This window comes from Dysidea avara, chromosome 3 (assembly GCF_963678975.1).
Source record: "Dysidea avara chromosome 3, odDysAvar1.4, whole genome shotgun sequence".
Classification (NCBI taxonomy): Eukaryota; Metazoa; Porifera; class Demospongiae; order Dictyoceratida; family Dysideidae; genus Dysidea; species Dysidea avara.
Window position 1 is genome coordinate 25,797,793 of NC_089274.1, and position 24,868 is coordinate 25,822,660.

Sequence of the window (24,868 nt, forward strand, 5' to 3'; positions counted from 1 at the left end):
TTAGTGAGTGAATACAACCAACCAATATAGATTTAATATTCAAAGCTTACCACTCTCTAGAACCACAAGTTTGAAATTCCATACATTTCCGGTGACAGTTGGTCAGTGTTACATATGGAAAATGGTGGTAATTATGCATTCATTGCTTTCCACTCTTCGATGTGTTTGTGGTAAAATTATCTGTTGTACTGACTTGTTGGTTTACTTTTTAAGCCAAAAAAGAAATTTACACAGTCTAGTTTTAATCTAACTCCATAGTTGTAATTCTATGCATAGTCTTCAAATTTTGTAAACAAGATATTCCATACTTCTGTTATACACTTGCAAGTGTATTCTATGGAAGTAATTATCTTCCTTAAATGAGTGCAGGGGGAGGAGTATTCACTTAATTTCTAAGATAAATTGCAGCAATTTTGGTCTGCAGGCATATAGCAACATCATCTTCAAATCTGTTTCCATTGTTTTTGAAGATACACTGTGCAACAATCCATTGCAAGAGGAGTTCACAAAATTGCTGTGCATGCAAGAAGACTATAATATTTAATGTACAATGACAAAAGCTTTGTAATAGCACCAAAATTTGTGCATGCATGGTTTTCACTGAGATTAATACCAAACAAGTTCAATATCACAACAACTACAATGTATACATATATTATATTATACGTTTTTGTCATTGGCTACATGAGAGGAAGCAGTACTTTATGGCAGTAACTATGTGTACTGTGATTAACAGATTCTCAGTTGTGCTAGAGGTCAAGCACTATCTACTGTAGTGGTCAAGTCCATGCAAAGCCACTATATAGTCAGAGTTTGGAACAGTTTTCCAAACCAGTTAAGTATCTGCATAATACACATTGATTAATGTTTAGCTTATTATATTGAACTCGTATAGTGCATGTTGTACAGTGTCATAACAAGTTAGTAAAAGATTCAACAGTTCCTACAACTGCAGCTGATAAATTGTTCCATTTTGAAACGATGTCTGGAAAGAATCAAAGCTGTGTTTGTAAGTATTAATTCTTGAAAATGGAATGGATCAACAGAAACACAATACCGTGCATGCTGGAAAATAAACCTGTAGTGTGCCACATGTTAGAACTAATGTTCTTCCAGCACACATAATAGCTCTCCAATTTTCTGCTTGATAGCTATCTTCTTTATGATTATGCACTGGTGTATTATGTCATGAACTTGAAGATCTAGAGAAATGAAAATTTAGTAAGGATATGTCAACTTGATTAGTTGTTTCACAGGCCACCCTTTTCATAGGTTAAATAAGTTAAAAGGGAAGCTACAATAGACCCTGAATTATATTACATATGTGACTGGATAACTGACTCCTGGCAAGCTGTCTGGGAATTACTGCAATTCAATATGGTTTCAGTATCAAAATTCTGACTCCTTATTTTCGCAGGCTCATGGGTCCTCAAAGTGGGATGAGTAATAACGATTACTCCTTCTGTGTAGTCATGCAGTTCAATTAGTTATGGGTTGAATGTACGTACAGTAGTAGGAATTGCATATTCCAGGCTGTGTGACTCCCTTAAGACATGTCTATAGACCAAAAGAAATTTGAGGATGAAGTCTCCACTGGTCTCATTTTTTAATTCTGCATTTTATAGTTCGTTTTGATGCACTGCATTTACAGGATTGTCCATCTCTTAATACAACGATAACAGAACATAACCTGTTGATAAAAAGTATCATCAGAAGATTTATGAATAATATCAGCAGAATCTACGGAGGGAATATTGATGGCACTTCAAGCAACATACTGTACATAACATGTTTAAGAATCTCAGCAAGTGCTGGATTATTGGTTACTATGATAGATGTACTGAGCTAAAACTGAAACTTCTATCACCTTCTGAATCTGATAGGTTAATGTAGACACTTATACCTTGTGACGCCATCACATTCTTCCACAAAACCATATACTGGATATGACATATTAGTGCATTCATTGTGGTACTATAAAATGCATCTTTGTTGTCTCCATTGCTACTATTATCAAATTTATTGAGTAAAAATGACTGCTACAAACAGTGGCTTGATCATTACTTTGGTTTTAGTTCTACTGTGTTTGGGAAGTGCAATTGTGTTTGTGGGTGGCTGGTATTTCCAGTCATCACTGGTTGAATTGAGAGAACAGTTTGTGGCTCAACAACAAGAGCAGAAGACACAGATGGTAGAAGAGTTTGCACAGCAGAGGATAAAAATTGAGATACAAGCTGAAAAAATACAACAACTCAACAAACAACTTAACCTGCTGCAACTACAAATTATCCAACATCAACCAACAGTGAGTTGGCTTATACCAGTAACTATGTACATTAGTAACTCTATATGTATTTGCTATAGAGTAATGACCAGTTCACCAATGAACCTCTCAATACTAACTATACCACAAAACAACATACTGTAATGAAAAGATCTACCAGTTACACTGATAGTACAGTTGAAATCCTTAGAGGAAGAGATGGCCGAGATGGTAGGGATGGAGAAGCAGGTCCCAGGGGACTGACTGGACCTCCTGGACCTAAGGGAGACACAGGAGCTGCTGGTCCTAAGGGAGAAGGAGCAGGTGGAGTGGTGTATGTGCGTTGGGGCCATAACTCTTGTCCAGACAGTGGAGCACAACTAGTATACTCTGGCAGAGCTGGTGGGTCACATTATACTCATCAAGGAGGTGGTGGTAATCCACAGTGTCTACCACTTGACCCAAACTACCTCAAGACAATTAGTGGAAATCAAAATCATGCCTATATTTATGGAGCAGAGTATGAACACACAAATGGACTAGTAACAAATTCACACAGTACAGATGTAGTATGTGCAGTATGTTATGTTCCTACAAGAAATGTTGTTTACATGTTACCAGCTAAGTATACTTGTCCAACAGGCTGGACCAGAGAATATTACGGTTACTTGATGAGTGAACGGCATGTACATCACCGATCAACATTCTCCTGTATTGATCACAGTATCACATCAGTAATTGGTTCAACTGATAATCACAATGGTTTCCTGTTCTATCCAGTAGAAGGAGTATGTGGATCACTACCATGTACTAATGGTCATTATGATCGATCTAAAGAACTTTCTTGTGCTGTGTGCACCAAGTAGACTTCAATGATGATACTTGACAATGCCAAGATTACACATTCACTCACACAGTATAAAGTTTGCTAAATAGCTATTGGCCTTCTAATTTTATGATATATATGCATAATACATGTATATGCGCATGTGTAGTCAAGTGCCATTGTAACTTTATGAACCAGGAAAAAACGTAATTGACAGTATAAATTATAATTATAAATCTGCACGTGCAGCTTTACTGTGTATCAAATAATAAGGCATCCATGTGCATTGATTGTATATATATAAACTGCTGATGTAATGCACATATTTATCCCATGTGCACATCATTCTCTTGTGTGTGTGTGTGAGGCAGCACCTTGTCTCATTTAGTGGTGTTATATAGAATCGTTGTGAACATTTAGTTCTGCGACCTCTCTCTGTGAGACATGGGTAGTCCTCTTGCAGGTTACTAGCTGTGCCCCAGGAGGATTTGCCTGCACAAGGCTCAAGTGCCTGATTGATGCACAGACGCTGGTTCACTGGGTTACAATAGCTGTGTTTTGCATGGCTGCCATAAGCTTTGTTCTGTGCGTGTGCGTGTGTGTGTGTGTGTGTGTGTGTGTGTGTGTGTGTGTGTGTGTGTGTGTGTGTGTGTGTGTGTGTGTGTGTGTGTGTGTGTGTGTGTGTGTGTGTGTGTGTATCTGTATATGTATGGATGCATCAATGTGCATGTGTGTACGCAAGTGTCATGTGTATGGTAAATTGCTAGTGCTACAATTTTCAATATCATGAATGCCAGTTGCTATTGCTGCCATTGTAATTATTGACAAACACTTACTGATTTGATATAGGAATGTCATGGATATGTAAAATGGTACCATCATGATAAAGATTGTACACACTTTCAATCTAAATACATCCTAAACAGAAATAAAACAGCATAAAAGTACACCACAATTTTATTGGATAAGGGGCTGTTGCATTAGATATCGAGCTGGGACCAAGTAGTTTCCACAATTCTAGACCAAAATCATATTAGTCTTCTCTTTATCTTCTAAATACAGTATCAATACCCATTAAGCATCAATCACTTAGGAAAATGATCCCCACACATAAACACACTGTATAAGTTGCTTCAAGTTGTATCGTTTTATATAGTACCCCTGAAATACGTGGTGTATATTACTTAAACATCAAAGGCACTAATACTGTTAAGAAACCAGTACTAGTGTGTGTATTTAAAGTTACTAAAATGTGTATCATTTATTATCAGAAAACTCCCTCAATGTACTTGCATGACTTGTTCTCAAAAACAGAAGCCAATGATTACATATTCCTTTAGCGTATAAACACTCTCACTTACTGTCAAGGATTACTATTGGGAATTGGATCTTCACAAGCAATTCAAGCCATATATGGGTAAAAATAATAACCTTGTAGCTAGCTGGAAGCACAAATTGCAAAGCCTTTTCTATAGTTACCGAAATTGTGGTTTGTGCATTGCACAATAGATGTTTTCACATTGGGCATTAAAAGCATCTGCCAATACATGCCATACAACAACTCCTTGCATGCACACTACAGCTGAAAGACAGATAGAAATGACACAACTTTACTTGCTTCCTTAAAGTAGCTATAACTACTCTCAGTATGTTGGACTTAAATAGTATCTGAAATGAATTAAATTATTCAGTGGAGATTACACTAAATGGTTTTACAGTTTTCTTAGCCAAATAACTTTCTATGGACAATTTGTGGTGACAAAATAAGTACCACATATTTTCTTTTCAAAATGATAAAATTTACAAGCAAAATAATTTATGAAGAACTAAATGTATGTACACCAGCTACAGAATGCATGGTATACTAAGCATTCTGCTGATTGTCATTCTGCTGTATTGTATAGAAGTTTCAATAATTTCTCCAATAAATAGATATAGGCACCCATGACTGCTGGCATACTGTGTTAAGTCCTGCTTGAAACTTACATGATGTCCATGGGTGACTAAAAGTATGATACTTGCATAATTGTGTATGTGCTAAGTCGTTGCTAAGCAATGCAGCATGTGGTATCATTATTTCATTACTCTGGCTGTGTTATTGTGGATATAAATCCTTATGTATGGTAGGTATACATCTTGGTGTTGTGACTATATATCTTGACATGGATACATAGTATAGTAGCCTTTACAGTATTACTGTAAAATCAATGTACTTAGTCTGTTGTGCAACTCTATTTGTAGATTGGCATGCAATCTACATACTCACATTTCCAACACTATTCAGAAAGGAATGATGTAGCGCCAACAATTCCCAATGATACAGCCATTCTCAGAAAAAAAATTCCCTTTACTTCTCTATGAGATATATTACACGACGAAGCCATTAATATAGAAGAAGGCTATTTATTGATGAAGGAATTATCTTCATTCTTGCAGGTCACTTACATCAAAACAGAAACCTGATATATGAGTACAAACACTGCATGCATTCACTTAATGACCATTATATGTTTGTGCATTATATGCATCATGATGATTCTCCTATATTATGAAAGCACTTCACATGTACATAGCTACTGACAAACATAACTTTGCTACTGTAATGATTGTAACCTACCAACATGCATATGGCTGAAGAGATGCTATTTGGTACTTATGATCAATACCGGTATACCTATATATCCATCCATCCGCCCTCCGTTGGTTGATCTGTCCATCTATTGACCCATATTCATCCACCATCTATCTTTCATTTACCATTGTATGGCTAATGCTGTCAATGACTATGTTGTACTACACGCATTATTGTTCAGGGAACTGTATTAGCTGAATCAATTGCCTTGCCAAAATTCAGGTAAGCATAAGTACAGTAATTGACATATACATATAGCATTTGTTCAGCGTTAATAATGCTCCTTGCTTGAATCCTCATCTATCACAGTGCATGCATGGACACTGGGCAGTCACTGGAAGAAGTTAACACCCAGACAAATGATTGGGTGATGGTTTGGTAGGTGTAAAATAATGCTTAGGTGCAAAATTGACTATTTTGGGGATACAATAGATCAACATTGAGGGAATGCAGCTGCTTTATAGAACCTCGACTACTGTCACATTCCTCATTAGATAGGAACAGATGATACATCAACTGCACCTATCATCATGCAATAAGGAACTCTGATCAACTTTGTTTCACTAGAGTTTTTCCTACTGCCACATAGTAAACAATTAACCTTGATCATTGCAGAACACCCTACTATACCATGTAGGGACAACAACGAATTCAGTCACTTTACCGCCCCCCTACTACAATGTAATTTGAGTGGAATCAAGAGGACTATACCATAGAAACATTGCATGCATTTTTGGCAAGTTCTTCAAAATAAGTAGCTACTTAAGTGCTTAGGCACAAGTGCATGCATAAGGATTTGTCCCATAGCAAGCTATAAATTGTTTGCTGTGATATACGTAAGTAGATTTCTTTCAACTTTAGGTTAGTAGGATAATTTATATTGTTGTTGCTAGTATAATATACAGTAATAAGAAAAGAGACTTAGTTGCTGTTGCACAAATTTTCTGTTCATAGCAAGAAGAAATAGTGGCCATGCTACTCTAGAGTATCCTATATACTAATATAGTACAGTTACATAATTGTAGACAGATACATGCAGTAGAATGCAATACCATGCAGTGTATACAGTGTAATTGCAAACTATGTAGTACAATGTATATAGACAGTACAGTGCAGCTGCAATGCATAGGCAATGCTATGCTGCCTATGCAACTAGTGTATATTGCTCAAATTTCAAAGGCACTAATACTATTAAGAAATCAGTGATGTATAGCAATCTAAAGTTACTAACACATGCATTGTTTATTATCAGAAAACTCCCTTGATGTTATTCTATAAAACAGAAGCCATTATTTTACATTCCTTTCATTTGTGTATGAAAACTTGAAATCACAAACTTAGTAATCATCAGGGACTATCATTTAGAATTGGATCTTCACAAACAATGCAAACCATATGGGCACCTTTATAGTTAGTGATATGCACTTGAAAGGCACTTGTATGTAGTTCCAAAGATGTGGATTATATACATTAGAGATATTTGGTATAATAAAGTGAGCCTGCATGCATGCAACCAAAAAGTATTTACACCCAGAAATTATTTTTGCAATTGCTGTCAAGATACTCTAATAGAACAGTCAGTCGGCACAATTTTGATCTCAGAGGTAATGTTATCTTTAGGCGTAGATCAAGCATTCCCCACTCTTGGCTAAGAAAATACCAATACATCAGTGCTATCTATAGCTCATTGAGCTACTGGCTATGTTTATAAGTTATGTGACTTGTAAAAAGGGTTTTGACAGGTCAACTTACAGTACAGTACAAAGTGACCCATATTAACCTTGAAAGCTAAGATAAAATATAACTATGCATTGTATGTAGAGTACTAGTAGTAAAGCTATACAAAAAGTTTATTCAGGTATAAAATTTAGCAAGGAAGACATGCAGTGAGACAGGTAAAAGCTATAATCGAATATGTTGTGTAATAATCAAAGAAGTTTATATACAACATATTATCCATTTTAGCTGTAAATTTAAATGTTCAGAACTTTCAACTATAATTCCTATGATATGTATTGACATATCACCGAGTACAAAAGTGAAATTTAGAAATTATGATGACCACAGCCCATGAATCCTCACACTTTTGTAGGTGTTCTATGCTGGGTTTAGATGTTGTGTGTCTGAGTGGAGTATATATGTACCTCATTGTTGACACCTTTGGTGTATTGGGAATGTAATTCTGCTATCACAAAAATCATTTGCATTTTTTAGACAGCCTACCCTTTTCTCCATAATAGAGTTGTATTCCTGAGGGGTTGGTAACATACTGAAATATTGGCCTCAGTGATTTGCAAATATTATTTATATAGAACAATGTAAAGAGTCTGACTAAGTATAGAAATAACACTTCCTCCACATGGAATGTGATCATGTAACACCATAAATATGATGGCATTTCCTGTGTCCCATTTCTTACTGTATGTGTGTCAAAGGTCAGTTTGTATCCAACTGTGTCTGCTGTGTCCTCTATGTTAGCTGTTTTCACTGTGCCTGCCATGTCCAACTGTATCTGCTGTGTCTGTTGTGTTAAATAGTGTCCACTGCTGTATCTTCTGTTTCCACTGTGTCTGCTATACCCAACTATAGCTATCTGTTGTATTTACTATGTCAACAATATCTGCTGTAACTACTGTGTCTGCTGTGTCCACTGTGCCTGTTGTATCCAGTGTGTGTACATATCCACTGTGTCTGTTGTGTTACAGAAGACATAATGGACATAGAATGGGTCTGCATTGTGAAGAGAATATTCAGGCAAATATAATAAATTGGTGTTTCATTATTGCTTTGTGTTTCTCGTTTCAATGTTAATCAGAGGTTGAATCTTGGTCACTGATGCCCTTGGGACCAGATGCTTTTCAAATAGCCATAATTCTGAAGGAACACATGTAAATTGAGGCATAAAAGCATAACTAAAATAATAAGTTTCAGTTACTCTAATAATACATTCAACCTCTCTAATAAAATGGTCACTTTGCCATTAACACTGTTAAGATAAATTTCTGACACAAATAAATGATGCTGTGGTGTAACTGCATGGTGACATCATTATCAATGACCTAAACATATATGCTGGTAGGGATATTGATTGGGATATCTAAAGGTTATGGTTGTCTACAATTCTGATGCTAAAATAATGATTCTAAGCAAAAACATTTTGTGATAATTTAGGAAAAGAGTTATAAGCTCTGTTGTAATATGTTAACTGCATACTAAGATCTCTAATAAACAGGGTTTGATTATTTGTTGTGAAGCAAAGTGACCCGTTTCAATTAGAGCATTAATTGTTAGATGCATGTTCTATTAAAATAAATTGTATAGCACTCACTGAGTTTACTATGTAAGCTGGATGTTGGGAATATTGGTGTACACATATATCATTTCACAAATACTGATATTCATGTAATTTATTAACTTATAGCTGATCTGTATATGCATGACTGGATTTCAACCATATGAGCATATTTAATGTATCGAGTATTTAGTTTCTGAATGAAGCATTTAATGATGAATGGCTACCTATTTATGAATTGTAAATAGCTTCAATTGAAATCCATACCACAAATATAGCAGTTAAAATTTCCTTAATTAAGTCATGGTTATAGACTGCATGAATGAGAGATTGAATGTCCACTAATATATTTGCTGGTGTAGAGAGCTAGTTCATTACAACTCACCTTGTAGGAAAGTTTAGATACAGTATACAAGTCACTCAGTATAGATTTCAGCTACATTACAAGTCTATAGAGCTCAGCTATGTAGTAAGTCTTGCTGTGGAAAGTTCAGCTATGTAACAAGTTACCTAGCAGAAAGTTCAGCTGCATTACAAGTTACCCAGTATGCTAAGAATTCAGCTATATTACAAGTATCCCTGTAGAGACAACACAAGTCACTCAGTAGGAGAGTTCAGCAGCTATAATTACGTCAAGTCACCATGTATAGAGAGTACAGAGTTCATCTGCATTACAAGTGACTCAGCAGTGAGTTCATTTGAGCTGCTACATTACAAGTCACCCTGTACAGAGTCCAGCTGCATTAGAAATCTCCTGATAGAGAGTTTAGAAGTCACCCAGTATATAGAGTTCATTATGAGCTCACTCTGGAGTGAGTTCCACATGAGTTGTATAATGAATTGCCTTTTTGGCACATGAGGTAATATTTCATATTAACAATTAGCTAAAGTTCAAATTAAAAAAAAATCTCCTCTTTTCCCTACAGTAAAGAGAGAGAGAGAGAGAAAAAATCAGTCCCCAGTTTTGGATAATTACCAAAAGGAGTGATATCCAGCTATACCAAACACAGCCTAGCTGTGGAAAAAGGATGCAGCCTCCAAGAAAGCCAGGAAATGTCAATTATTTTTAATGATCACTCGTCATTAAAAAATTATAGACATTAGGATCAGTCATTGCAGCCATTTCTTGGTCACCATGATTTCACAACTTTTTGGAGGCCACACTTTATAGAATAAAGTGAGAATATTTTGATGGTATGTGCCACCCATAAGTTCATTCCAGGAAACTTTTTTAAAACTACGTATAGAGATTCTCTCATATTGAAGCTAAGAATATTTCTGATGGTTGCATGCTGTGCCATTTTAAAAGCATTTAGACTTTTCTATGAAATTTAACAGAGATTAATAGGCCGCTGCAAGTGGTGTCCCCTTCGGAGTATATCTGATTAATGGGCCATACAACAACCACAATTTTAGTTACCTGCCATGTGGTTTACTGCATTGTTTAGTTCTGATGTTGGTGGTGCAAAATACCCTCACCAAGATAATGTGGTGAAGATAATTTGGTACTGAAACTTGGGCACAGGAAGCCATCCAAGGTTTGCCCTATATTGTGACACATGGTCATACTTCTGCAAACCACAAGTTAGACGCACAGCTTTACTTTGCATACGCCTTTTTTGAGCAGGCGCTTATAATTTCTAATTGATAAGTGCCGTGGGAGAAAAAGTGGCCTGTCCATGTGAGACTAGTTTTGGGGGTCACCAACAAAAAATTTATCCTTATAGTCTAATACCATATAGCTTTAATGTCTCAAGGGGCAAATTTTTTGAGGTTGAGAAATAGATGAATTTCATAATAAGGAATTTTAAACCGTTGCCCCTAGCAACCTGAATTTTAGGTGCGGTGAATGTCAACAGTAACGTCTCCAATTTTTAAATGGATAGCATATATATAGGTCATAATTTAAAGTTTGCAGTTTTCCCATACATTATCTATGGGAGGGGTTAACAGTTGCCCCTTCTGGGAAATCACATGGATAATGTATGGAAAAACCACAAATTTCAAAATGTCATAGCTATCTCATGACCTATATACTCTATCATATTAATTAAATTTGTTGTTTCTCCATACATTATTTATGTGATTGACCAGAAGGGGCCCCCTCTCATATACAACGTAGCTATGGAAAAGCGACAAACTATAAAATGTTATATCTCATGTAAAATTGGAGATGTTACTATTGACATTTACCCCTACAAATATTGTAAAATTCAGGTTGCTAGGGGCAACTTTTGTTATTATGAAATTCATCCATGTTGCTTTTTTTTTTTTTTGCAGATTTGCAAACACTCCCAAAATGGTATAAATATAGAGGTCTAAAGTTTCAAGGATAAGATTTCGCTGGTAACCCCCAAAAAAGCGAAATCAGGGAAAATGCCCCCTCGAAATATTAAGGCAATCAGTGTCACCATAGGGTGTCTATTATCTATGGTGTCACGTGAGAATGTCAAATTTGATATAAAAGACGTAGCGCTTGCGTAACCTGTGCTTAAAACTAAAACTCTAGTCTACAAACCATGGCGAGTAACTCCGAGTATTCTTACCAGCAGTCTAAAGTAGAATTGTCACTATCATGTACGGAACTACTGGACATGGACACGTTCTCGAAGAGCGACCCGTTCATCGTCCTATACCAGGGAACCGGCCAATCGTCCCGGCAGTCGGGTTGGGTAAAAATGGGAAGGACCGAAGTGATTTATGACAACCTTAATCCAAAGGTAATAGCATGAGCACTGTATAATACCGTAAATGAATATAATTTGTATTTATATGAATGGGGGCAGGGCGATTAGACTCCAAAACCACGCCCACTTTTCGGCCGCCATTTTGAATGGGGCTACTATGCCGTGCGCATGGCGTATTCTCCGGCGTATTCAGTCTTTGCAGTGAAGTTGTTTCGTGTATTTTAAAGAAAAGAAGTAGGAAAAGGAAACCACAGATGTTTCTGACGAAATTTAAGACGATGGCCATGATTCTCGGAAGTGTAATTTCAGTCAAATTTCCACTCTCCATGGCTTTGTTGTGAGCATAAATTGTTACTCGTGACAATCATTGTGAGTAAGGACAAGGAGTGGAATGTACAGACCGTAGATACTACATTTTGTAAAGTTTCAATCTGGCAGATCAATTCAGTGCAACCCATCTGATCTTACTATTAAAGGATAGGGACGGAGACCGGGAGCTCACAAAGTCCGGAGCTCCTGATAAGACAGATGCTGAGTTGTGCTGTAAACTGAATTTCTGAGACAAAGACAACATCATTTGAGGTGAAACTGCTGCCTCAGCAAACAGTATAGTGGGTACATCATTTCAGATAATATGGCTTGTTAAGTAACTAAGGAATTGTAATTAGTGTGCAGTGGTTAACTGTGCATTTGTAAGAACACATACAGAACTGGTAATCACTTTTCCGTGTACGTAGCTTATATAATGTGGCATGATCACCTTATGTGACATCGTTATACATACAGTAATGTATGTTTGTGAAAGTTTCATACGTTAGTATGTATCTTCCAGTACAGTGGTGGCTGACTAACTAGACTCAGTTACTAGTGCTACAGACATAAAGTCTGATTAGACTGAACAGTTTAGATATCTTTTCTCTCTCAGAATGGATACCTGCATTGCACAAATTCTGACCATATAATTATGTTACTCAGTGTTAAGTTTAATCCAAAGAGATATCCAGTGATGTCATCCTTGATACAGTACCATATAGACCTTAAAAACGTTTTGATGAGAAAACACTCCACTAGTATTGTATTCTTTGATAATATGACTTACTGTTGATAATCAGGGAGCTTGCATGAGTCAGTATGACCAGCATTATATACTTATAGCAGATTTGTAAAGTGTAGTATTTGATAGTTGTATAGCACACATTTTAATCGGACATGTATCTAGCAGTCACATGTGAATGTTGTACTATACAGTGAAAATACTTGGATCTCATTGGCCGCAATTCTTTTCATATGAAGCACTAGGTGTGATCGCATGAACACCTTGGGATGAACTGAATAGAATACAAATGAGACCATGGAAAGGTATCCTTAGTAGAGGGGTATCCTAATTTGTTGAGAGTTTAAATGTGTGTATATACAAATGGGAGTACTGGCAAACATTTTTTAGGTGATTGGTACCATTGTAATAGGTTGTACTTCCGCTTCAACAATTGTCCAGTGGAGTGTGGCGCTTGGCCAGTATCCGAGTGGCCTGCAGATCAAAGTCTATGTATTTGTCCCGTTTCACATTAGTCAACAATTTTCGTCTAGGTTCCCTGTCTCATGGTAAACACCTCGTACAGGCTTTGCCTCCAATGCCTAACTGGTAAAGCAGGTAAAAACAAACAATTGTTAAAAGTACTGTATAATAAGAAACCAAAGTTTGTTGATTCTGAAACTGTTGTTGCACACCCCTTATAATACTTCTGAAATGAGTGTGAATTAAAATTTTGCATTTTGACTATATGTTCAATAACCACATTACTATGGTCATAGATAGTATACCATAGACTATCTATGCTATGGTAGCTACTTGTATATCAGTAACTAGCTGAAACAGTATAAGCTGAAGACCCAAGTGAATTATATTAACCATTTATACTCCTCACTGACTCTTGTACTGATAATAGTGACTGTAGTGGCAGCTGATCATGCAAACTTGATTGTATGGACTGACAACACCTCTGACAAAGCAATTACTGTTGTTGACTGCTGTCGATGTCTCATGCCTTGTTCAGCCATGATAACCAGCTGCCTTTAACCAGAAACACTAATTCTACCACCCCAAAGGTATTGATGGGTTGTTCCTCAACAATACGGCTCTGTTCAAGCTGCTGCTAACACCAGATTTCAATGGAGCGCAATCGAGATTATTTACCGTGGCCCCATTCAAAATGGCGGAAAGATGTTGCCATAGCAATGACGTACTTTTGGAAAGAGTCATTTGTACCATCAACCAATGATTCACTTAGCTCACCTACCTGCTTTGTATTGTCATTTCTATCAGCAAGAGTTGCACAGTAAAAATTTACACATAAAGCGTTTATGTGATGTGAATTGACTGATTATGGATTGTCAGATGTTTGTGGGGTCAGTGGTTCATTTTAGAATTTAAGATGTAGCTGCTTGGGGGTAGCTGTAGTCAACAGCCCACAAACTTCACATGTTATTTATTCAAAATTAATACTTTACTGTATTTTGTGTATGATATGTTTCGCATGTAATCCTTCCATCATTCAATCCGTTTACTAAATTAATTAAGCAAAATGCTATGCTGCAAGAGTTACCTTTGTTAATGGCCAATTCAAGAGCAGGGATAAAGGAGGGGACTGGGTTATCTCTGCAGTATGAGCCAATGAGCAGCTGGAGTGTAATGGCTCTGTTTATTAAACAATGAATAACATAACAAATGTACCACAGCTCACACTTCTGCCAGTGTTCTTCGGCTTGTAACTCACTCTTGCTTCATGCATTTACAAAGATAACCTGTGATTATATGGAAAATATTTAGTGTGATGTCAAATTAATGGATACCTCTAAAGGAAGGCTGCGCTGTATGAAACACTGGAAAGTTGTTTCTTAGTGATGTTATATTTCATTACCTTCTTTTCACAGCTGTCAAATAAAATTGACCATTTTTTATATGTTGGCATTCTCACTGAACAATCACTTGAGTATGGCAAAGGTTGTGAGAAATTGTTCAAGTTTGTGTTGATGGACATGAAAGCTATTTAACAAAGTGTCGATTACATCAAGTATTATGGGTAGAACTATTGTTCAGTTCAAGACCTTACTGCATGTTTCCTGTGGTATTGATAACTGTACAACCATATATGGTAAATAATAAAACTTGTTAGTGTGTGAATTAGTTTCCATCAGAATGATGTATGCGGCTATTGAACAGCTTTGTATTTGAAGGTATCCCATTCCACTGAGCTATACTACAGTACACATCTGTTGTGTACTACTTGTTAGACTTACAGTAACAGAAGCTGCTGGCAAATTTTATGACAAGATCTGACATACGGAATGTATACTTTGACTCTAAGGCAGTCACAGTCAGTCATAAAACTAACTTGGTTAGGATTATTAACAATGGGGATTGATGTAGTTCCTTGCAAAGTCAATAGCAATGAAACATTTTATACTCTTGTCAATCAGCTATTTCCTTATCATACTATATGCAACCAACCGTAAGATTATGAAGAATGATAAAACCATAGAAATATCAGTGCTTAAGTGCAAAGTACTCAATGACTTCCTTACTTTTCATAGTAATCTGTATAGCTCATGAAAGTGTCATGATTTGTTGTTATATTTACTTCCAAACCTTGGCTGATCAGAGCTTCTCCTTCTTTGCCACTCTGTGACAGCAGGTAAATGGTAAATCAGAAGGCATGAGTGGAGCACCTTTTTGCCACCCAACTATGTCTTTAGTTGATAGTATAGATGTATGTATTGTAATTCTTTATGCACGTGCATTTGTAATGACGAGTTGCTTTGATTAAGTTTCTGTTTTGTTTGTTACAGTTTGCAAAGACATTTGTGGTTGACTATCATTTTGAAGAGGTGCAGAAATTCAGAGTGGAAGTGTACGATGTTGATAACAAGCGACATCTGGATGACCTGTCAAAACATGACTTCATTGGAGAGGCTCAATTCACACTGGCTGATGTGGTCACTGCTGGGAAGGTGTTCTCTAGAAAACTGACATCATCAAGTGAGTGAATGCATCCACTGTATACTTTGATGTGCACAGGACCTCATTTTTGTAGTTGCCAGGTGAGTCATGATCACCTCATAATAGTGACCATGTAAAATAAATCGGTAGCTATTCATAAAGCTCACTTTATTGTAGTTGCCATGGGCTTCAAAGGTGTACATCATGAGCTCCTCATTATAGTAACCATATCAAATAGGTCCCACTAAGGTATACTTCATAACCTTATTAATAAAGGATACTGAGGCCATATATTTTGGTCCACAGTTCATTAAGGTTTCACTATTTGGCATCAGTTTGGGTTTGTTTTCACTACTCATTGAATAAACCAAATACTGAAGTTATATTCTGTTATTAGTAACAATGTCACTGTAGCATGCCAGTCTTGTGGTTATGTCCACATCAACGGAGAAGAAGTGGAGGAGTCTAAATTTGACATCACCATGCAGATGTATGCTAAGAAACTGGATAAGAAGGATTTCTTTGGGAAGGTATGATCTAATCAGCCATCCACCCACCATGTTGTGTCTGTTTATTATAAGTATCATGTGGTCACAAGAATGTGTTGGGAATATAGTGATGCATACTTGTGTGTTTGGTAACTAGGACAAGCTGTTGATGTTGAATGTGTTTGGTTTCTTTGTATGGAATGAGCATACAGTAAACCCTGTGCTTGTGTCCCTAAGCATGTGAGTATCCAGGTCAGTTTTTGATGCAATGGAACCTCAACTAAGGTTATGTGAGGTATCCTCATTTTTGTAGTAGTCCATGTTACCAGGTTCTGGTATATGTTGCCATGGTAAAAAAAAAACTATACTGGACAAAAAAACACAGGAAACTTTTTAGCAATTATATGAGAGAACAAGAGAGAGATAACAAAATCAAAACATACGTTTGTGAGTGTAGATCTTTTTCTTTAGGTTTAGATCATTGTTAGACATTGTTTTATGTTACTGACGTATATTGCTGTATCCAGTCTGATCCATTTGTGGAGATAGCTAAGGCACAAGAGGGAGGAGTGTTCACTGTTGTCTATCGGAGCCAACCCATCATGAAGACACTGGACCCCAAGTATGTTTCTGACAGTTGAGATTGTGTAACTGTTACGGATGTGAACTAGTCAATACCAGTAGTGACCATTCAATTAGAGTATTTTTGTTAACATGTTCTGTGGTTTTATTATGGTTAAATGATGGCTTTAACTATTGAACCGTGTTATTGTATAGATCCTCAACAATGATTGTCAGACAACTGAACTTATTCTTTGTGCACGGCTAGTATGTATGTGTACATGATATGTATGTGGCTACATGTGTGCATTATATAGATATTATATAATAGACAATATTATCTTAAGTGATCCATTTTCTAGTTGGAAGGAGTTTGTTGTACCGATGCAGAAGTTATGTAGTGGTGACTGGGACAGGACATTACAGTTTAGTGTGTATGACTGGAATAGGTTAGCAGTACTATATAGTATAAGATTGTATTGTCAAATAGTTTAGTGGGTACTAACTTGTTTTGTAACTCAGACTTTCTTCTTCTTCTGACTATGTTACAATAGTATTTAGCAGGATTTGAGTTATACAATATTAGTGCATAAATATTAAGAATTTCTCCTTTTAATTTTCAGGTCAGGAAATCATGAATTAATTGGCAAGACTACTTGCAATTTACGTGACATCAGTTTGGAAAAGTATGTTGGGTAAATCGACTACAGAATGATATGATTTTAACTGGCTCACTTGTTTCACAGAGGAGGGAGCATTTCTCAGCTGGAGTTGATCCATCCACAATTGAAAGCTAAGAAAGGCCGCAAGTACCACAATTCCGGCATCTTGTACTTTCATCATGTCAAGTAAGTGCTACTCACCACTTCTGAACTATGTGCCTATGTTCTTGTGCTCCTGCTAGTTTTACTGTACATACTATACTGTATTAACAGACTTCAGACCACTTGATCTACTATGGTGATCTTTGTCTGATGTATTCAGGGAATCATGAACTCATAAAATGGCCCACAAATACTTCACATTTTGTACAATAGTTCAGTTCAGTAGCCATAGTACACATTGGATGTCTTTATTGGCTGGCATATGTGTAGTTAGTTATATGTAACTACTATATGTGTAGTGTGTGTGTGTGTGTGTGTGTGTGTGTGCGTGTGCGTGTGCGTGTGCGTGTGCGTGTGCGTGTGTGTGAGTGTGTGCATGCTTATGTGCAGTAGTATACATACGTAATTGCTTGCAATGTGTAGTTTGGTTGTGCTGTATCCAAACTAAAACAAACAATATGACTGTAAGAAATACACAGGTGTTCTAAAAGTTTTATTTAAAAGAATTTTCAAGGCCAGGGGATTGTTAACTATAGATTTTTAGGCCAGGAGAGTAGACTAGCTATTGGGATACATGTACTAGTTGTAACACGGGCAAGAGGGCATACATATCAGGCAAAGCCCGAATGCCCCGCGTTACAGCTAATATGTAACACTTACCAGGCTGATAGCCTGTACAGGGTGATCAGTCACCCAAGCCAATATGAGTGGAGCCACTGGATGTATTATATATGCATACCTAAAATTTTGATTATGGGTCAGCAGCTAGTACATTCTGGTTACGTCCGGCTACGATGAACGGACATATCCTAGAGATATCATGGAAAATTTCGGTTACGCGAGTTTAATCTTTTAATCAGTGCTATTGAATCGTTTATGGAAAAAGTATGGAGTTCACTAAAGGCCTAGATAGGTAAGCTTGCTTGTAGAGTGGTTACTCCATGCAGAGTGGTAGCTTCGTGATGGGTATGTGTCCATATTCAGGGCTCAACCCAGAATATTAACCTAGAGGGGGCGAAGTAAGTCGCTTCGGATTCTAGGGGGGTCTGGGGGCATGCTCCCCCAGGAAAATTTTGAAAATTTAGGTGTAAATATACTCAATTTTGGTGAAATTTTACTGTGATGCCATTGAATATTGACCATTGGATTATACAACTTTGGGATCAATTAAACCTTTCCATTTCTCAAGGCTTTAGGTATAAACCTAGGGGGGGCAATAGCTAACCCAGAGGGGGCCTGTGCCCCCCCCCCCCCCCACCCCCCCCCTAGATTAACCCCTGATATTTGAAAATGTGTGGAAACGATCGATGAATAACCTATAGCGCTAGTTCTCACCGTTTTTCAACTCGTAGGATGGTGAGGATAACAAAACGCTCTCCGTCTGGGTGGTTTTCATGGCGAAATCCAAGTCGTGCATCCTAATTATGTGAGTATTAATCGATCCCTACAATCGATTTTAGTGTCAATGTCTATATAATCACTAGCCCGGTCTACATACGAAATGTAGCCCAGGCAGCTCCTTTGATCTGAGGTGTGAAAGTGTTACATGTGTATGTTGTCTGTTGTTTTGGGAAATTTGTGTGCTTACATACATGCTTGCCTGTCTGGACTCCAGATGTTTTCTGTTGATTTGTAAAGTGTTTGGGCCTTGTTATGTGAATACTTTTTACGTGGTTTCTAAAAGTTAGTGTGCAACTTTAACTACATGAATAATCTTCCTACAAGGAAGGGGATTAACCTTCTGAATGTATTAAGTATAACATATAGCCTTACAAATTAAGATTTTGCACCCATTAACAAACAAATTCAGGTTTAGGTAATACGTAGGTATCTGTAAAGAAGGTAAAAGGACTACTTCATTGCTTTAACCAAACCTGGTTCAAAACATCACTACTGTATGTTGTAACACAGGAAATTTTTAGAAGCTCTGAGAGACTGCCTCATGTGTTTTGTTGAAAGGCATATAGCAGGTTGGTTGTGTTGGTCTGGTTAAACAAATAAAGTAAAACCCACAATTGAATGTGGTGGACATTCCTATAAAAAGCTGTATAAGCTTGTATTCTAGAAACTACTGATATTTTTTGGCAAGATTTCTGAGACCGCTTTTGCAGGAATCTTGGTACATATCAGGTGACAAAACCATCAGGAGGAATGGCTTGGCACAACCTGTAATTTTGTTTTATATTTTTCGTATATGAATAGTTATTAGCCAAACCAGGGATAGAGCCCTGGTAATCACACAGCCTAATCCCTGGTAACTGAAGCTCAATACATCACACTATAGTAAAGTTAGCTGTGGTGATGACAGTTGAAAACACTGGTAGCCGTGGTACTTTGAAAGGTTGGCTATACCATTTCGTATTGCTAAGCTGAACCAGACTTAGTAAAGAATGAATATTAAAACACTCAGCCATTCAATTACTACACAGTACAACAGAGTGCAGCACTGATGCGTAGACATGTGTAACTCCTCTCTGTTTCTATCTCCAGTTTGTAAATGTACCATGAAAAAATGTAATGTGATTGTCCTTTAAAATTGTACGGGAGTTGCTGGAGCACTGACCACAAGTAGACATACGTGGATGACAAGCAAAAATTATTGTGCAAATTCCTTGTGTATGCCATGGAGGTTGTCTAACAATTGCATTTATATAAATATGCCTCACACACATACACACACACACACACACGCCCATACATAATTCTTGACTGCCTGTCCCAGATTCTTCTTCGATCAGGTCCCCCACCCTCATGGGAAGCACCCACCCATCTAGCCAAGGATACTGGGTAACTTAATTACAAGTGATTTATTTAGGCTAGATAAATGAATTAATGGAATCCCAAGGAGGGTGGATGGGCCACTGACAATAGCAGGGATCTGAGTCTGTTCGTAGTTCATTCTGGATACAATGTATGGATGGTGTTAACCCTGTAGTTGGCTTGCGAGGCCAACTCAATGGCACCCTGACCCTACCTGGTCTCCACCACACAGTCAGAGCCAGCATTAGCCACACCACCAGAGTGGCATGTTACCAGGCCCACCATGAGTGCTAATAATAAATAATAATGAGGAGGTTGGTAGCACAGGCCTACACACACACACACACACACACACACACACACACACACACACACACACACACACACACACACACACACACACACACACACACACACACACACACACACACACACACACACACACACACACCTCTTGATGCCGCCCACTGAAGTTGTTCAGCGATAGCGGGGCCCTAGGTAGGGACCAGTGACAAGCTGTTGTCTCCACACAGACCACAGTAGTGACGATGTCATGTCAAATCCCCCTGACGGTGGAACTGTCGACCACAGGAACAGTTGTAAGTATTATCTTGTGGGAATGAGTTTGCAGCACAGGTGTTCTGCCTCCTTGATTGTGCCACTTTACATACTTGAGCATTACATAATTTAGTCCACTGAGTCCTATCTTGGCATAGAGCATACCAGCAATTATCAATAGTGATGGCTTTCAAATCAGACAACACCCCATCACGCCATCGTTTCTTGGTCCCATGAAAAGGCCGCTTCCTCTGTAATTCTCCAAACAGTAACTGCTTGGGAAGTCTATCATCAGCCATACGACCAAGGTGACCAAGCCAACGAAGGCGCCTCTCCATAATAAAATCAACTATCGACCATTGCATACCAAATGCTTCTGACAAATTGTTAGTAGTAATACGTTCTCTCCACTGCTGATAACGAGACACGCCCAAGATAGTCCGAACACAACGGTTATGAAAGGTGGTAAGTTGTCGTAAATCAGGAGCCTTTATCGTCCAAGTTTCCGCACCATAAAGTAAAATAGACAACACAACTACCTTATATACGTTCCTTTTCGTAGACACAGAAAAGGTCCTGTTCATAAAAATAGCATCACGCAAGCTACCAAATGCCTTAGAGGCTTTCGCAATTCTACATGCTATCTCTCTAGTAACCTCTCCATCACTACACAGACATGAACCCAGGTAAGTAAATTCAGTCACCATCTCTATTGGTAGCACAGGCCTACACACACACACACACACACACACACACACACACACACACACACACACACACACACACACACACACACACACACACACACACACACACACACACACACACACACACACACACACACACACACACACACACACACACACACACACACACGCACGTATGTACACACACCGTAGTCATGTAGCACACTATATTTCATGACTGTAGGGCAATTCCAACTTTCAGTTTTATGGACTACTTGAGAGGTGGATGTGAGATTAACATGATAGTGGCCATTGACTTCACAGTAAGAGACTGACTAGTACACTGTGTAGACCATATTGTTTTTATTGTGTGTAGGGCTCCAATGGTAAACCTGCCAACCCTAACTCTCTACACTACAACAATCCTTACAAGGTAAGCATACACCCTTCAAAATGTATGTGTGGATAAGTAAAGATACTTATAATCTGAGTATAACTTCAGAATATTTTGGGTTAGTATGAAGGCTTTGCTCTTCTCAAAAATACTGATATGGGAAACTGGACTAGTTAAAGCCATATATTTTGCATCAGGTCCATACACATGTGTAAGGTCAAGTGAGGGGCTCGATTGTGCATGTTTGAACACTTCAATGGAACTTACACTAGCGTAATATAATTTGTTATACTGTCAAAACACTCTAATAGAACACACACTTGTTTTACAGGACAATGACTATGTGTCAGCCATCAAGTCAGTGGCCACCATATTGGCTGATTATGATTCTGATCAAATGTTCCCTGCGTTTGGATTTGGTGCCAAAGCCCCCCAATTTGGAGGTGTGTCTCACTGCTTTCCTCTAAACTTCAATTTTGAACAACCAGAAGTGAGAGGTGTCCAGGTAATGAGTGACTGAGTGTTGTGGTGTTGTTAGCTGTGTTGGAGCAGTTCTGTGTGAATGTGTATTTCTATGCTTATCATCTGAGTGTTGCTAGCACTGGTGTTATTGTTATCTCCCACTTTGAATATCATGGAATGTATATTTTAACTTTGTACTATAACATTACTTAGTTGCTTCTCATTTCTAATTGTCAATTAAAATTGCATCTTGTAAAGCTGGTGCAGTTTAAAGTAACTAGGTCAAAGGTCACTCAAATTATTCAATGCAGTCTAGATATATGTGTGTTTTCCTTATGAATACACAAATGCTCTAACGTACTGTAGCAGCTGTCAATGTCCAAATGCCATTGCTAACTAAGTATATTGTATAGACTATGGGACATTTTTTTGTTGTTAGGGAATACTAGATGCCTACCACTACACAGTCAGTGCAGTGGAGTTTTATGGACCAACAAACTTCTCTACAATATTGGACAAGACTATGGAGTATGCTACACACCCTACACAAAATTCTCAACACTATCAAATACTATTGATCATCACTGTAAGTGTGCGTGGGTGCGTGCGTGCGTGTGCATGTACGTGTATGTATGCGTGTATGTGTTTATTGTAGTGTAGTGTTGTGGTGTGTGTGTCGCCACACTTTTTTGCTTTATCCTTCAAGTTTTAGTGTATATTTACATTTTACCAGGATGGTGTGATCACAGACATGGAGCAGACAGTTGACAGAATAGTAAAAGCTTCCACCCTACCATTGTCTATTGTGATTGTGGGAGTTGGGGGAGCTGACTTCTCTGCTATGGTATGCTGTATGTGCTAGACAGTTGTAGTTCTAGTTATAATCAGTGGCGTAGCCAGTCTTTTAGCCATGCCCGGGCACTGGGACAAGCCATTCACTCCATGCAACACACATACACATGCCCATCTTCATATGGACATATACAGACATTTTAAAACATGTTGTGCATCACTACCTATGTATATATTCTACCTACGCTATTAACTGTATGCAAGATAATAACCTTACTAATTGCAACCGCTAGCTAGCTATTGTCTTCCTATCACATACATACAGCGGTGTCTTAATATCAGACTAGTGGGGAATTTGAATGAAAGTACGGAGCGCTTATAGTAGACTACTCGCATCACGTGATGACTTTAAACTGGTGATAATCAGTCTACAAACAGGAAAAAGAAATAAATGCTGACTATAAACAAGTACTCCATACCGTCTAAACTATCAGTCTAGGGCCCAGTATCCATACACACAGCTTGAACGGGTTCCCACATTTCATAACTTCGCATCAATTCGAGTTTTCATCACACAGTTCACACTTTACCACAAACATGAAGACACACTGTCCCTATCTGTATAGAAAAAATTCTGTCTTTAGTCCTTTGTCATGATGCTGACCACGTTTTAATCATGTGGTCTCATTTCTATTTATTGCTTTTCATTAACCATTAATACCACAATTGAATAACTTACAGTAAAACCCCAGGGGGAAACCTGGTTACTGCTGGCCAGCCAGAAAGAAAGCATTGGTAAAGTGGACACACAGCAAGTTGTATTATATATTATAATTAACTGATTGTTCATCAGTGATTCAGCCCACCTCCTTAATTACTCTGGGTAGCTGATGGTAGGGCAAAGTGACTTGATGCCCAGGCAAGCCAGGTCAGGCTACGCCACAGTTCAGAGATTTGGTTGAGGCATACGAGTGATAAGTATACCATCTGCTTTTTTTCTTATAGGAAATACTTGATGCTGATGACACCCCCCTGGTGGATAGACGTGGTGTAAAGATGGCCAGGGACATTGTCCAGTTTGTGCCACTGCGAGAATTCAAGACACAGGGGACAGATTTCTCATTAGTAAGTCATATTTAATGATTCATTTCACTCTATATCCACTGCTCTTTGTATGTATGCGTAGGCACGAGAAACTTTGGCAGAGATTCCTGGCCAGTTTCTATCTTACATGAAGTCAAAAAACATTAAGCCTAATCCTCCAGTGTCAAGACCACCACCTCAGTTAGGAGGACAGTCACAAGCTCCATATCCTCCTCCACCATCAGGGACTGCACCATACCCTCAACCACCTTATCCTACTACTGGTACTGCTGGGAATGCTCCTCCTTACCCAACTCAACAACAACCTCCTTATCCAACACCATATCCAGTTGGTTCTTATCCACAGGCAACTGTTTAATGTGATGAAATGTTTTGTTTGATTAAATACGTACAGGTGTGTGTATGAGTGAAGAAGATTTATATTATAAATAATGGTCATGAGTATGTAAGTGTATATTGATCAATTGTTGACTGTAGCAAGCAACTTTTAACCATAATCTTTCAGAATAAATCCTCAGACCTCTACAAATGTATCCAATACA

General features: G+C 37.9%; 2 protein-coding genes across 2 annotated transcripts; both read left to right on the top strand.

Moving 5' to 3' along the window:
- Positions 1–2,022: 2,022 nt before the first annotated feature.
- Positions 2,023–3,331, top strand: LOC136250482 (short-chain collagen C4-like). Its single transcript, XM_066042689.1, has 2 exons — positions 2,023–2,305; positions 2,365–3,331. Exons 1-2 carry the CDS (start codon positions 2,033–2,035, stop codon positions 3,127–3,129), a joined length of 1,038 nt encoding a protein of 345 aa, XP_065898761.1. The 5' UTR covers positions 2,023–2,032; the 3' UTR covers positions 3,130–3,331.
- An 8,138-nt stretch (positions 3,332–11,469) lies between these two features.
- On the top strand, positions 11,470–24,770 carry LOC136250477 (copine-9-like). Its single transcript, XM_066042683.1, has 14 exons — positions 11,470–11,733; positions 15,547–15,736; positions 16,112–16,227; positions 16,713–16,807; positions 17,109–17,195; positions 17,370–17,432; positions 17,493–17,594; positions 21,819–21,897; positions 21,951–22,007; positions 22,300–22,473; positions 22,870–23,016; positions 23,164–23,274; positions 24,228–24,347; positions 24,409–24,770. The coding sequence occupies exons 1-14, from the start codon at positions 11,533–11,535 to the stop codon at positions 24,682–24,684; spliced, it is 1,818 nt and encodes a 605-aa protein (XP_065898755.1). The 5' UTR covers positions 11,470–11,532; the 3' UTR covers positions 24,685–24,770.
- The last annotated feature ends 98 nt before the right edge of the window (positions 24,771–24,868 follow it).